Here is a 15839-nt window from a genome sequence, read left to right as displayed (position 1 = left end):
CCGACCCCGGCGCCACGCGCCCCCGACCAGCACTTCCGGCCGCGGCCCCGCCCCGCTCGCCCCCATTCCTAGCTGCCATTGGCTCTCCTCTCTCGCCGCGTGACGGCGACGCGGCCGCCCATTGGCCCCGCGGGAAGCGCGTGTCGCGGAGCCGGCCCGCAGAGAGGCTCGGGGGGCGTGGGCGGGGCCGCTGTCTCCAAGGCGACAGCGCAGGGCGAGGGCCGGGAGGAAACCGTCGCCCGCCGAGTCGCCGCCGCTCCTCGGCATCACGTGCCGCCGCCGCGCTCGCCCGTTGGCCGGCGCCGCCGGGCGGGGGAGGTGGCGGGGCGCGCCACGTGACGCCCTCCTCCCCGCTCTTTCTTCCATCCCGCCCCGCCCCTCCGCGCGCGGCGGCGCGCGCCGCCCGGTTGGCTGTTGCCGTGGCGACCGGGGAAGGAGGGGGCGGGGCGGGCGCCCCACCTCTCCCGCGCCGCAGCCCGGGAGCGCGGCCCCGCGGCCGGCAGCACCCGGCGGGAGCGGCGCGGAGCGGGCGGGGGCGGCCGTATGGCGGGGGGGTGAGGAGGGGCCGGCGGCAGGTGCGGGTCGGGCGGCGGCGGCGGGCGGTCCGCGCCTCGCCGGGAGGATGCGCGAGTACAAGGTGGTGGTGCTGGGCTCGGGCGGGGTGGGGAAGTCGGCGCTCACGGTGCAGTTTGTGACCGGCACGTTCATCGAGAAGTACGACCCCACCATCGAGGACTTCTACCGCAAGGAGATCGAGGTGGATGCGTCGCCTTCCGTGCTGGAGATCCTGGACACGGCGGGCACCGAGCAGTTCGCCTCCATGCGGGACCTCTACATCAAGAACGGGCAGGGCTTCATCCTGGTCTACAGCCTAGTCAACCAGCAGAGCTTCCAGGACATCCGCCCCATGCGCGACCAGATCATCCGCGTCAAGAGGTGCCGTGTCCCCGCGGGGCCGGGCGGGGGTCGTGAGCCGCCGTGCCTCCCGCGGCCGGGCTCGGAGGGGGGGCTGCCCGCAGGCGGGGCCCGCGCTCTCTTCGCTTCCCAGCGGCCGCCGTGCCGGCTGTGGGGCCCGCGGCGGAGCCCCCGCCGCCATCGGCGCCGCGCTGCCGGGCGGGCAGAGGAAGCGCGACGAGGGAATGCCGCCGGGCGCTCCGCCGCAGGCACGGCGCTGCCGCCGGCCGTGGGGAGGGAGCGGTGCGGGAGCCGGTTGCGCGTGTGGATGGGGCACCGGCCTGGGTTTCTCGTTGCGGAACCCGTTCTGGACCGCTGCCGCCGGGCTCGCGTGGCCCGTGTAGGGCTGGCACCGTGCGTCCGTCTGTGCTGTGGTGAAACTGGGCTTGGAAAGGGCAGGCAGGGCCCAGGCCTTCGGGAGGGGTTGCAACTTTCTGCTTTCTTCATACGCGCCCTAACTTTTTCGTAAGGGGTTATCAAGACTGATGTAACGTATTTTCTATATTGAGTTCAAAATCACTTCGTTTTCTTTACCTTTGCTATCCTTGCCGTGCACGCACACGTTATAGAAGAAGAGGTTTTTCTGCAAGTAGCGAAGGTAGGCGTTATTTGTTCGTTAGCCTTTGGTTTCCCCGTGCTTAGTCAGTGCTGCGAGCTCAGGCGGTGTCTGAGTGCTGTGCCTGGCAGCGGGGCGGCTGCGCTCAGACCCGAGCTGACATCTGTAGATGCTGAAGCAGAATAGAAAGTGACTGCTACTTCCATGCTTACATTGACTCAGCACTGCTCGGGTAGGTCTGAATGCCACTTTTGTTCTTCTTCTGTTGTGTCTTGTGCCGCAAGGCTTCAACTTCTGGCTTTCAGTGAGGCTCCTAGTGAAAGACATACCAGCAAGGCTTTAATTCTAGATTTCCTGTATGCAAAGTAACCTAAAAGCAGCTGAAATCCTGGTTCTAACCCGTCCTTATGTCTGCAAGTGAGTTGCAATTGAAAGGGAGATGCTGTTGACTTGCTGAAACCACATCTTCTAATTCACTTTTTAACATTGAAAGTGTACCAGATGTTCTCTAACCAACTTAGCTTACGGTGTGTTTGCAGGTTTGTTGTTGTTTTGTTTCAGAGCTTGTTGGAGCTAGCAGACAATGTTTAAGACGTGATATACTGCCATTTTAACCAGTAGCAGGGTGCAAGCTGAACTGGAAGAATGCATATTCACGGATATGCATCTGTGCAAGTAGTTATTATATATAACTTAACAGCTGCACAAAGGCATTGAATCCTTACTGAGGGACAGGTAATCACAGTCTGATTTACCCAGGTATTCTGGAGGACGCGTACCTGGAAAAAACAAGGATTTGCTTATATTGGTACAAGATCATCTCTGAATTATTGTACCTGAAAACAGATCAGTGAGGTCTCATAACCTGTGGGTATCTTTACATTTTACATTTGTCCCTGCTGTTATTTTTGGTGAAGGTATCCTTGTGTTCTTATATAAGTAGAGAGTTGCTTTTCACAAGAAGTAGAAAAGCCAGATGAAATTTCCTCTTCAAGTTGAGATACAGGCTTCAATTTTCTGCTTCCCTGGTCTAACCACATACCAGACCAAACTAAGCGAAGGAAGGCCTTCATTCCACCTGATGAAGTTGATTTACTTTACAGGAATGAATGATGTATTTATTTAGGAAAATGTAGATATGTAGATCTTAACTCTGAAGCGAATTGTAAGAAGCAGTTAAGATAGCTGTTGCCAGTATAGTTTCTACTAAATGGTAATTTAATATTAAAAAAAAAGCATAAAAAGTCTTAAGCAGGACTGAAATCCAGGTCTCCCAGTTTCCAGAGAAATCTCCTACTGGCAAAACTAAAAGTCTAGCTTTCTTTAGTACTGCTCAGTGTGAGAGCATCGCATCCCTTTCATGCGTGGTGCACAGCTTTAGCAAGAAGAGTGGAGGATGTCTCCATAACCTTTAGCAGGTAATTAAAGTTCTTTCTTGGGAAATTTTGGTTTAAGTGTAAACTAGCTTTTCCAAATAAACATAACATTTTTGTCTAGATCTTTGTGGGAATGAATCAAAGCACTATACCTTCAGTGCAGAGGTCCTGTCAGTGCTGAGTGGATGGGTGCACTGCCAGCCCATTCTGATCAGACTGATAAGATAAGTAGAAGGGAAAGGTTTTAGAAGTGCTTCCTGTGCTGTAGGATGGAGTTTTCTGTAGCTAAGCATGCCACCAGTGTTGGATGGAAGATTGTGGTGGCACATAATCACAGTTGGTAGTCTTCCTTCTCCAAGTGCTGCCTTTTATAGGAGTTCCTACCCAACAAGTGACTTGGCCATAGCTTGTGATGTACAAAGCAGTCACTTCTGCGGTGAGCTGTTCTTGCAGTGCTGCCAGCCAGCCATGCTTATCTGGGGATATGCTTTAGCATGAGTACGTGGGGAGAAAGAAACTGTTGAAAGAGTAAGTGAAGCAGTGGCGTCCCTGTTTTACAGGTTGAGGAATGTAACAATGAGAGGAGGATGAAGGATGTGTGGTGGCTCAGTGTGAGGCATTGGGTTGTGCAAAGTGAGTCAGAGGGTTGCTGTCTGGATTTGGGAACTTGAGGGCACTTCTGTGCTTGTTTGAAGCAGTTATCACTGGTGATGATAGATAAGCTTAGTTTGGGAACTCCTACTCGTAACACAATTTGAAATGCATTGTTCAAACCCCGCGTGTTCAGGCACTTAATACCAGCTTCTGGATCCCACTTGTGCCAAATCTGTCTCTTAAACCTTGGCTCTTCCAATTCTTACAGATAAGTACTTCCAAATGCTGAGAGATGGTAGCATTGGGAAGATGGGATGTACCCCAGCATAATATTTTTCATGTGGTCGTTTGGTATGTCCATTTTTAGTAGAACTCCATGAAATAGAGAAGTATTCTTATTTCTGTTCAAGTAGAAATTAAAACAGAGAAATAACAATCTTAGCAATTCAGTTTGCTGTTCTTCTATTGCTGTAGTTTCTTCCGACATCCGACCAGTGCTGTGAAGACAGAACTGTTGTGTTCACGTCTTGGAGAATCTACCAGATAATACTTCTAGCAGCACTCTTGGGAAATGCTTTATTTCAAGTAGTGGGAAAACAAGAAAATATTAAATTTTAATTCATCTACTGCATTAGACTAGACTACGAAGACTAGAAAACGTTAATTTAGATTGACTGAAAATGGCCAAAACAGCATAGATATGTTAAGATGAAATATCACAAGGACACGTCTAAACTGACTGTTCTTTGTGGCAGTGTCTATCATCAGGATGAAAATCTGCCTCCCGGTCTAGAGATTCAGTGTGGCAATTTAAAACATATGAGAGAAGTAATTATTGAAATTTATTAATTGTGAAATCAGCATCTTGAGTCAATGATAATTGATGTATTTAAGTGACTTACTGGTGATTAAGTCTGGAAAACTATACTTGGAATTACAAATTGCTCAAATGTCTAGTTGAAAAACATTGTTTTCCAAATGCTATAAAGACTAAATGCTTTCTACTCAAAGATCATTTAGCACATTGGGAACCATATCCTTGTTAAAACTAGATAATATGATGATAAAAAATGGCTGTCAATCAGTATAGAGTTTTGAAGAGATTAAATAGTTTTCTTTGTTTTTTAGCTCTTCATTTGAATTAGTACTTTTCAAACTAGGTTCAATTTACCAGCGTTTGCAGAACCCCAGAATGGTTAAGGCTGGAGGAGACCTCTGGAGATCTTCTGGTCCAACCTCAGGTTCTGGAAATAACCATTTGGTTCAACCCCAGATGTTCTGAAGTTCTATGTATTTTTCATTTCTTTTTGACTGAAGAAAGTATTTTTTTCTGTTTTTGGGAACTGTTTAGACCAGTATTCAAGAAGCAGTGCCATAACACATTTGACACCAAACAGGCTCTGGCCTTCCAGGAAGAAATAGCTAAGCACCCTGTGGGAGTTAAACTTGGAAAACACTGCTCTTCTGAAGAACTGTTTGCAAAAGAACAAAGCAAGTGTGTAGAGATGTTCATAGATGCTATCCATGCAGAGATGGTAGCAATAAGAAGAGACTGAAATCCTTGAGTCCTTCTTGCAAGAGGGCTTTTTTGTTTTCTTTCTGCTATGCAGCGGTCCTGGTGTAGTGAATTGATTACTCATCTTTAAGTGGAAAAGGCAGAGCAGGTAATAAGCATGGTCCGTGTCCTCCATAGCTTTCCAGGCCGAGCTGCCACCCACTTACGTGCTTGTCGGGTAAAACTACCACTTTATTGCAAGAACACATTAATAGCTTTTTAATGAGTGTACTTACTCTGAGAAAACATGGGAAACTGGATGGAATTCTGATGTGATGTGGGCTTCAGACATTGCATTTAAAGAATGTAAGTATAATAGAAGTCTCATAATAGTCCTTTTTTCTTTTTCTTTTTTTTTTTAAAGGGAGGGACATCACAACTGTCTACAGTGGGAGGGGTACTCAATGCAGGATATAGGGCATGACTCTAAAATTCACTTAGTCTTCAATTTTTAGTTTTTTTTGTGCTTTTGTTAAATAACTGCCAGACTTTTTTTCTTGCTCTGTGGAACTTAGATCTTTTTTAAGTCAATCTGCCTTTGTTTTAAGTTGAAATTAATGAAATAATTCTGTCAGACAAAATTATAGGTTTCTTGATTCAAGTGGGGAATTCGTACATAGACGGTCCTCTAAAGAAACATCTGACAGCTCACAATTTTAAGCTATGGAAGATTATTTTGAAGTTGTTCAACTTAGTCTGAAAGTCAGGTGTTTAAAGTATTTATGCGTCTTTGGAACTTACTGCCCTTAGTGTTTTCCTGCTAAAGCTTTTTAAGTGAATTTCATACTTTGTGTTGGTTAATTTTTTTTTCCCCACTTGCTTTCATGATACTTTGAGTTACTGTGTTGAAATGATGAAAAACTGAGTGCCTTTAACTAGAGTCTTCTTATTTTAATTTTTGGCCACTTCCCCCTTCCCCAGCTCATCGATATCTTCTGAGAGTGATTTATTTTCCTTTGCAAGGTAAAATGACATGATAGTTTGCATATGTGGGCAGTGAAAACAGATCTTATCCCCTCCTGCTTTTTGGGTGTTTCTTTGGACTTCTGTTGAGAATGCCAGGTAGGCAAACTCCTTTTCTATATGCGTTGTTTAGATGATGCTTGTTTAGATTACAACATATTATTATCTTTTTTAAAAAATCTCTTAATGGTGCTTCTATCAGGTCTTAATTGCTGCTGTAGCTTATGGTGCTGTTGAGGTGTGTGAATACGTAGGATGGCTAAAACGGCCAAGCAGTAGAACAGTATGTGGCAAGATTTGTCTTCAGTCGTGCAGTGTTGCAGATTGTGTCCGTACTGTAAAAATGCTATGTAATGCTGTGTTAAAGATCAAGTGCAACAGTGGCTTTAATGGCTTTTGGAGTTTAGTGCAATCATATGGCATTAATGCTTGGGGCTGAATGTCTTCTGTCTTGCTCTTCATTAAGCTGTTTTGACAGATTTTGCAGTGAGCGCTTGGAAAATGCTATCAAAAAATCATTGCTTACCAGAGTTTGTTTTTCCTTTGATATGTAGACAACAATAATTCTCTAAGTACTGTTTTTCATATAGCCAACACAGTTGGCAGTAACTTGCATCTTTTCTTTCAAAATAACCATGATTGTCTGCTCGTCAGTTGGCTAGTATGTGGAAGAAGCAAATTTTGTTGTTTTGGTCATAAATAAAACATTCTGAGTACCAGTTCGTTCAGCTGAATTTCTTATATTAGCAGGCATTCTCTTCAAACTGAAACTTTAAAAATAGGTTTTCTGTGACAATTGAGAGTTTTTTTAGATGACTACAATTTGAAATGCCTGAGTAAGTGTCTGCCCCAGAATGGTTAAATCCATTCTTTTTCTTGTTTTCCCCTTAATTCAGTTTAAGATATTTTTTCTGCAGCTAAGAGCACACCTGCAGTTACTGGTTATTAAATTTCAGAAATATTGCAAGTGTTGTTCAAACATTTTTTTTTCACCCCCTTGTAAATTGTGTAGGTGGGATGTGATGATAACATTTTGAGAGGGAATAGGGAAGCAAATGGGACTGCGGTGCTAAATTATTTTGGCACGTAGTGACTTGTACAAAGATTTACATGATTAAGGCGGCAAGAACTGTAGCTGTCTTCCTCATGTTCTCTTAATCATTAGCTTCCTGCTTTCTTTTTTCCTTCTCAAAGTTTCCAGTATGGAACTAGTCCTCAGTTTCTGCTGCACTAAGGCAAACAGTACAGTCTAGGTACAGTTACAACAATGGCTGTAACTCCAATGCTTTTCCTTGTCAATGACCTGTGTTTCAGCAGCCGTGTTGTCTTAAATCCTAGTCTAGACAAGAGAATTATAGGTTTGATAGGAGTGTGTTATCCTTTCCTAACGTTGATGTCACAGAGCTAGGTTGATTAGTTAGTACTGTGCTCTTTAAATGTGGTGTTAGTATGATCCTTAATTGCTTTGGTTAGGTGAAGGTTACCCTAGATGAAATGTCAGGCGAAGGGGAAAAAAGTATTTATTGCTGACTAGCTTCTTTCAAAACATTGTATGTTTAGCTTGGAGGAGAGAAGGGTCTGGGGAGACCTCATTGTAGCCTTCCAGTACATGAAGGGAGCGTACAAACAGGAGGGGGAACGGCTGTTTATGAAGGTGGATAGTGATAGGACAAGGGGGAATGGTCTTAAACTGACACAGGGCAGGTTTAGGTTAGATATTAGGAGGAAGTTTTTCACTCAGAGAGTGGTGACGCACTGGAACAGGTTGCCTAAGGAGGCTGTGGATGCCCCATCCCTGGAGGCATTCCAGGCCAGGCTGGATGTGGCTCTGGGCAGACTGGTCTGGTGGTTGGTGACCCTGCACATAGCAGGGGGTTGAAACTAGATGATCATTGTGGTCCTTTTCAACCCAGGCCATTCTATGATTGCTCAAGTCATGTGGATAGACCTTCAACATCTAAGATATAGTTGCTACCATATGCAAAAAATCTGGATGATGAGGCAAACACTATCAAAGCATTTAAAAGTAAGGTGATCAATTAGTATAGTTGTCTGTGGTGAAATAGTTCTGTAAAGTAAGAGTTGTATTTCTTTCTTGAGTTCCCGTTGTGGCTCTGGTTAGCAGGGAGCCACCCTAACCGAAGATTAATAGTGCTGGAGATTCCCATGTGAGTATCGACTCAACTGCAATTTAATTTGAGCTGGAAATGAATTAGATCCCACTGAATTGGATGAGGGCACTGAACTTGGAGTGCCCTGCATGTTGTGAAGTAAAAATCAGTCCCGGTTTCCAGATGAGCTGCAAGAAAAGGTGTTTTCAAGAAATAGCTGCATAGATCACCTCTGGGCAGTGTGTGAGCTTGCTCTGGCAAGCTGGTTTGCATTTTGGTAGGAGGCTGTGGGTGCCATTTGCCCTCTTACTCCAAATGTATTTCACAGAGTAGAGCACAAGCCAAGAGTAATCAACCTACTTTCTTCTGATGAGATCTGCTTGCAGTTTCTCACATTGCTGAAACATCTTTTTAACTGCTTCACAAAGTCTTACTTGAAACATTTTATAAATATGCAAGAAAATCAGTAGGCTTTTTTTTTTCTTTCAAAAATAAGACGTGAACTTGATAAGATCCCTTTAGAAATGCATAAACGGAGTCTGTTCTCAAGAACTGCTTTTCGTCTGAAATTTCCTTTCAATATTTTCAGTGTAAAATTTGAGACACTGTTTTTGTCAGAGTAAAACAATAAATCTGAAAGGTTTTGCTTTTATGCCATTGTCCTAAAAACTTACACATGGGGAGAGGGGGGACACGACAATCTTTTTTTTTTTTTTCCATCCACCCACCTCTGTGTTTTATTGCATTTGGACATAGTACAGAATCCTGCAGGTGTGCCTTGTGAGCTACCAGAAAGCAGTCCTTGTATACTGGGAGGTTTTCTTGGTGTGTTTTTTGAAGGCGTGTTTTCAGCCTGTGTATTATTAAGGACTTAATGTCAGCAAGAGTTCTCCTAGTAGTCTTCTATCTCCAGGTTCCAAATTTTGCTATTCTTTTGCAGCAAATTGGTCAAAAGTGGAGGATTGTTGTTGTTTTTAGCTTTAGGATTTCAGTTTCTTTTTGAAAAGGATTCGGAGGGCTGAAGATGATCACCTTGAAATGTTTCTTCTGGAGCATTCTCTCAGATACCTTTCATAGCCTCAGAAAAAAAAATCTAACTAGTCCGAGTGCTCCTGAGCCTGATCAAATCCAGGCTCTGCATCTCACTGCTTGAGGAAGGCATCTGCTAGTCTCAGAAACAGCGAGATTCTTTGTAGCTGACATGCAGGTTTCTCCCTACAATGCCTGAAAGAGAGAAGTATGAGTCACTTTCTGCTGGGGTAATGCTGCGATCCACAACCGAAATCCAAGCAGTGATTTAGAACGAATTCTTCCATTGCTTTTGCTGGCATGTTGTTAAGTTTTGGGGGGAGAGAGGAAGATCAGTGTGGTACCACTTAAACTTCTTCCATCTGCTTCTTTTAACAGATAACCTCCTTGCTATTCAACAGGAGATTTGGGGGCAAGGGTGAGAGTGATTTCATTATTGTGTTGGATGTGCAGGAGATTGTCCAAAACAGAATGGATACAGTGATTCCTGATGTTGATTTTACTGAACATGTTATGCGTTGGGGAGGATGTGTTTTTATACCTTCTCCAGTTTCGGCCTTCCCTTTTCTGGCCTTTTCATTGGGAGACAGGGAGGAACTTACATGAGAAATGGGTATTGCAAAAGAGCTTGGTGTCTCTGTGTGCTGGTTCTTTGGGAACCTGTTGTACACAGAAGTGTGTGGTCTTATTGCAGCAAACTTACTTATGTAGAATGCCACCTCCTCAGAGGGAGGTACTCTCACCAATGAAAACACAGAAGTTCTAACAGTATGGGAGGAAAACAGGAACCCATATACTGTCACGGAGCAACGGTTGACCTTTACTTGAAATGCTGTGGTCCCTGGATGAGAGGAGTCCTTTGGTATCTGTGTAGTGTTCAGGGTGTTGGTTTTGTGATTTTTGCAGTGACATTTTAATATAAAGCGAATAAACAGTACTGGGAAATCTCTGTTTCAGTCCCTGCTATTTTTCTTTAGATTACTGTTCATACTGTACACTTAATCTTTTTCTGTTGTTCCCTTGGAAATTGTGAATTTGCCTTCACATATTTGTATAACAGGAAGATCGGAGCGTTTTCTTTACCTTGCTTGTAGCTTTCTCTTGGAACAGGCAAGTGAGAAGCTCCTGAGACTAAAGAAGGTGCCTGTCCTTCATCAGTGCTGCAGCTGCTGCACTGCTGTGAGATGAGAGAAATTGCACTGCTGCGGCTTCCTGTTACTCCCATGGTTTTGTGTGGAAGTGTTATCTGCTTTTGTTTTTACTGAGCGCTTCCATGTTGTTGTATTACTAGATTCATGGAGGGGTGTTTAGTCAATTAGGCCTCCTGAGGGACTGAGTTGCTTCCTGGCCTGGTCTATAAATCCCAGGAGCTCAGGTAAGTGGCCCTGTTGTGCTTCCAGTATGTGGCTCATGGGGCTTACCTGCTGTAAGCCTTCAAACAGCTCACTTGGTCACTTGGACAAAATCTTAAATACAGGCTTGCAGGAAGTGAGTAAGCAGGAATCCTGTGGAGCAGTCTCTCAGGTGCACCTACTTAAATTCTTCTGGAGTCTCAGGGCACTCACCTACCTCAAATGTTCAGGCCTTGGAGTATTTGCTACCAGGATGCTTTTCTCTCTTCATTATAGAATCATTGGAATTGGAAGGTACCTTTGAAGATCACCTAGTCAACTTCCTGCAACGAACCTCAATACCTAACAGCCCAATCAGGTTTCTCAGAGCCCCATCCAGCCTGACTTTGAATGTCTTCAAGGATGGGGCATCTGCAACCTCTCTGGGCAACCTATTCCAGTGCCTCACTACCCTTATCGTTTAAAAAAAAAAAAAAAAAAAAAAAACCAACCCTTTTTCCTGATATCCAGTCTAAATCTCTCCTTTACTTTGGAACTATTTCACCTTGTGCTATCACAACAGACCCTGCTAAAGAGTCTGTCCCCTTTTTTTTATACCCCTTCTTCAGATACCAAAAGGCTGCTGTCAGGTCTCCCCAGAGCCTTTTCTTCTCCAGGCTGAACCTCCTGCTTTGCCTCGTGATTTTTCAGATCATTTTCATTCATTATATTCTGAGCAAGGTAATTTCTAAACGCTGTGCATGAATTTTATCAGTGCAGAATAGTGACTAGAACAGAGACTTGATTATAAAGTCCACACTGTTCTCTCTGTCCTTTGGAAACTGTTTCTTCTGAGATTTGTTGTCAGTCCCACAGATAAACTGAAGCTTCACATCCTCCACAAGACTATATTTACCAATGTTCAGATGTCTTCCTTCCCTAAAATCAAGTTCTATGCATAGGTTACGTTGCTGATTATAAAATTATATTTGGAGTAGAATCTACTGATGTGGCTGCCCTTGTACAAATACTGTCTGAGGAATGATAGACTCTTGTAGGAAGAAACTGGGTAGCAGGTGATACTGAGGAACCCTTTGAGAGGCCACAGCTTTTAATGTCAAGTATCAAGCTTGAGGAAACTTGTTAGGTTAGTCTTCACGTCCTTCTCTGCTGTATTTCCCCAGCCTGGTTATCTACAGCCTTACTTAACATTAAAGCTGTGGACTCTTAGCAGACTATCTCAGTATCATCTGCTTCTACAGTAGTTGTTAAAAGGTTGGCTGTGGGATATAAGTGGTAGCCTGCTGGTCTTTGATCCTTGACCATGTTGTAGAAAATGTAGACGTGTCTGCCTGTTCTGGAATTTGACTGGATCCAGATATTCCCAAATTCTGTTCAGGTTGTGGAGAAGCTAGTCTGCTGCTTCTTGATAAGGTGAACATCTAGTTTGATCGTGATGGGATTAGGTGTGAAGAACTCTCTGCCTTTTCAAGTAACATCATGGATCAGATCATAATTGTTCCTGTACTGTTTGGATACCTAATGGTATTTAACTGATCAGTCTGGCATGTTAAAATCTTTCCCATCAGCATCTGTATACCCTCTGTTGCTTACTGAAGTATTGCTGTTTTTTTCTTTAATATAGCTGCTGCAAACCTCTGAAGAATTTGTTTACCATTGAGCAGTTTTTAGTCAAACCTCTTCTAACGCTTCTAGTATTCTCTGTAACCAGATTTCATAGCAACCACATTCAGATGCTAAATCTGCTCATCAGATGAGTCTGTCAGCAGCTGTTGGTGAGAAGTGCTGTTCCTATTACCACTCCAAGTACCGGTTTTTATTTAAAGGTCTGCAGCAATTGTGGAAATCGCCCTGCTGCCTCCAGGCCTTATGCTTTGCTCTGCATTGACCTCTGATTCAGCAAACGGAGGAATTGCTGGACTTGCTCTGCACCTGTGCAATAGGGTGGTTTTCAAGAACCGCAGTGAGCAAATGCAGTCCTTCGACAATCTCCTGATGAACTGGGGCTGCTCTTTCCATCTTCTTGGTTTGCACTATTGTGCTTGTAGTTGTGTTCCCCTACAGGTCAGTGGTAATGCTTTATAGATGGGACACATAATGTGAATGTATAACTAACCGTAGGGCCCTTTTTAAAGGGGAGGTGAAGTCTGATACTGGAAGACAATGTGGATCCACAAGCATTCTCCTGAAGTGCGTGTTCAAAATGCCTTTATCTGCTGAAGAATTCTATCACAAGAAGCTCACAATTAGCATTGTGGTGTCTGATCTGAGGATGAAAAAGTTGCTCCTCCTGGCTGCTGCCTCTTGCCACTTCTGTAATTCTTTGATCAAACAGTTCCACGTTATTCAGTTTTTCTTCCAACTGTACAATGTGACTGTATTCTGAAAAGACTAATGAGTTGTACGGAAAGCTGAGGTCAGGATACTCAATCTTCTACTTCAGAATTGCTCTGGAACACAAGAGGAAGAGGGAAGGAGGGTGGCATCTCTACCTTGTAGGGTGTAGCATTATTCCTGAAGTGGGCCCATTAAGTGAAGAGCTGTGGTTACAAAGTTTTCATCTCCGAAAAGGAGTGCTACCTTTTGGACTCACCGTATGAGAGAAAATGGGATATACGTGCTTTAAATCAGTTACTCAGTACTCTCTGTATATGGATTCCCAGGAGCTTGTTCATCTAATGATTTGTTGCTTATTGCAGGATGTTCTGGGTTGTTTTTTTTTTTTTTCTTTATCCCATTGCAACCCTAGCAACTATATCTAGATAATGTACACAAAAAAAAGCTTTTTTTTTTTTTTATTTATTTGAGCTATGCATATTCAAGAGTAAAATATACTGCCCAGAGGTGGTAAATCACTGGTCTTGGTGTATGTTGAACTCCTGCAGATAGTTTTTATTCAGAAACAGTGACTTCAGTCCTGGTAGCTCAGCCTTCCAGAGAGGAACAATGGGAAGATCTGTCTTGGATGAAAACTGAAAAGGTACACCTTGGAAGTCACTTATTACTCTAAAATTAGGCAGTTGTGTTGCCTTCCTCACTGGGATAATTGGGCTGGTAATTGAAGTCTACATTCTTCTCTCCAAGATGGTTAAAACACCTTCCTTTGAAAGACTTTGTCAGCAATAAACATGGTTAGATTAAAAGGACTGGGAAAAGTCTGGGCTTCAAACCCCACACACCTTTGTGTTAATTGAAGTGGCCTTTCTGCATAGGACGACTTAATGTGGAGAAAAATAATTAGTGGACTGTTTTCCAGAAATTCTGGTTACCGATTAGTGAGTGATTCAACAAGGAAGGTGTTATGGACACTGCGTGTGTGGTTCTTTAAATACAGACTTTCTCAAAAGGAATCCAGCCTTTTCTCAAGTAGTTTCTTACTATTATGACCACTCTTGAGGGTTAGGTCTACAAATTACCATCCTTTCTGGATGAGAATTTCATCACTAATTAACTTTCTGAATGAGTTTAGTAAAGCCACGTTGTTTGATCTCACTTCAGATAAACTTAACAGCTTTCCTCACTAATTCAAGCAGTTCTAACTTGGTGTCTGTGTGGGAATTTACAGCATCTTAAAGAAATGACTTTGGCTGACGTTTCTTATTTCTTACCCCCTGGCTGCGGGGTGACCTCATTGCAGCCTTCCAGTACCTAAAGGGAACTTACAAACAGGAGGGGAATCAACAGGGGTAGATAACAGCAGGACGAGGGGAAATGGTTTTAAGTTGAGGGAGGGAAGATTTAGTTTGGATGTCAGGGGGAAGTTCTTTGTATGAGAGTGGTGCTGGAGTGAGGTTCTGGAACAGGCTGCCCTGAGAGATTGTGGATGCCCTGTCCCTGGAGGAGTTCAGGGCCAGATTGGATGGGGCAATGGGCAGCCTGGTCTAGTATTAAATGTAGAGGTTGGTGGTGGCCCTGCGTGTGGCAGGGAGGTTGGAGATTCATGATCCTTGAGGTCCTTTCCAACCATGGCCATTCTGTGATTTCTTTTTCACTCTCTCTGAAGAGAAGTTGTCACTGAAAGATGTAGTCTTTTGTTGTGAAAGTTTTTTTATTTTCCCTTCTCTTACACGTTCTCACTGTAATGTAGCAAAGCCCATCCTTCCTGCTAGCTGAGCCTCCACCTGTTTGCCTGATAAAAGCCATGGCGGTGCTGGTGGTTGTGACACCAGCATGAGCAGCCATGCAGACAGAGCTCTGGTGATGTGGCTTCATGGGCAGCTGAGGGATGACGAAGGCCTGGCAGCTGGTCTTCTTGCTGGAGACTTGGCACAGTAGGATGGAACATGTGCAAAGTAAAGCTACCTTCGAGGTGGTTTAGGTAGCACAGAGTGTCTTTGTAGCAAATAAAATGGCTGTCAGTCATGTTAGTGAAACTCATCCGGGAAAAGCTTTATTTTTCTTTAACCTAGACAAAACACAAAGAAATTAACATTTGTGCATGAATTAAAATATAAATAGCTCAACATCTGGGATGTTGAGCATACCCAAGTTCCTCGTTCTAGCTGACTTCATTTTAATAGCTGCACAAATATGAGATTTGAAATGCACATAAGGAAGAAATTTTTTTTGCCATGTTATGTACTGGATATCCTACAACTGACATAATTTTATAGACATTGATTTCTTACTAGGTTCTGAATGCTAGAATAGTCCAGTATTTTCAGGATGTTGATTTAGAAGGAAATAGTTTGTGAGATTTTTTTTCTGTAATTGAAACTTTTCTTATTGTAGAAAGAACAAAATAATTTCCTAAGAAAATTATGTCAGAAGTTTATGATCAGCATAGAGATTATGAGTAAATCATACTTCATATTCTCAGCATAGAAGTAGTATGTAGAGGGAAGCTACTCAATACTTGAAGATGAACCAAAGCTTAAAAAATAAACTGAAGATTTTAGAAGTTTTTAATTTGTATATTGATGTGTGATAAAGAAACAACTTCAGGTAATGGACTGGTCAGTTTTTTCTGGATCAAATATTGAGTTGTTAAAGATAGAGGTCGCTTCCAAAAACTGCGGATAAGAAACATTCTTGCTGCTCAGTTTATCCCAAGTAGTCCTTCCGAACATTCAGAGTATCTAAATCAGCTTTATAGTAATTAAATAAATTATTATTTAAGGTAAGTCACACCAACTTTCTGAGGTCATGACCAGATGTTGGTGGGTTTTTTCTTCAAGTTAGAAGGTAAATGGTAGAAACTCAGGAGTAAAGAGGCTTCCAGGATATCTGTTAGTGAAATAACTGGGTCTGTAACCCATAAGTTTATGGTGTGCTTTCATTGGTGACAAACTTTTTACCTTTAAAAGAAAGCCTGATTATAATAAAAAAAGGTATGAAAACATAGTGCTG

General features: G+C 43.4%; 1 protein-coding gene across 1 annotated transcript in view; it reads left to right on the top strand.

Moving 5' to 3' along the window:
* Positions 1 to 429: 429 nt before the first annotated feature.
* RAP2A (RAP2A, member of RAS oncogene family) overlaps positions 430 to 15839 on the top strand; it is a 33660-nt gene continuing 18250 nt past the window's right edge. Inside the window, exon 1 of the mRNA XM_085215613.1 lies at positions 430 to 936. Within this exon, the coding sequence (XP_085071739.1) occupies positions 623 to 936 (314 nt within the window). The 5' untranslated portion in view covers positions 430 to 622. The remainder of the gene's footprint in view (positions 937 to 15839) is intronic.

This window comes from Meleagris gallopavo, chromosome 1, assembly GCF_905368555.1.
Source record: "Meleagris gallopavo chromosome 1, MGAL_WU_HG_1.1, whole genome shotgun sequence".
NCBI classification, from domain to species: Eukaryota; Metazoa; Chordata; class Aves; order Galliformes; family Phasianidae; genus Meleagris; species Meleagris gallopavo.
This window is presented reverse-complemented; position numbering and strand designations above follow the sequence as displayed.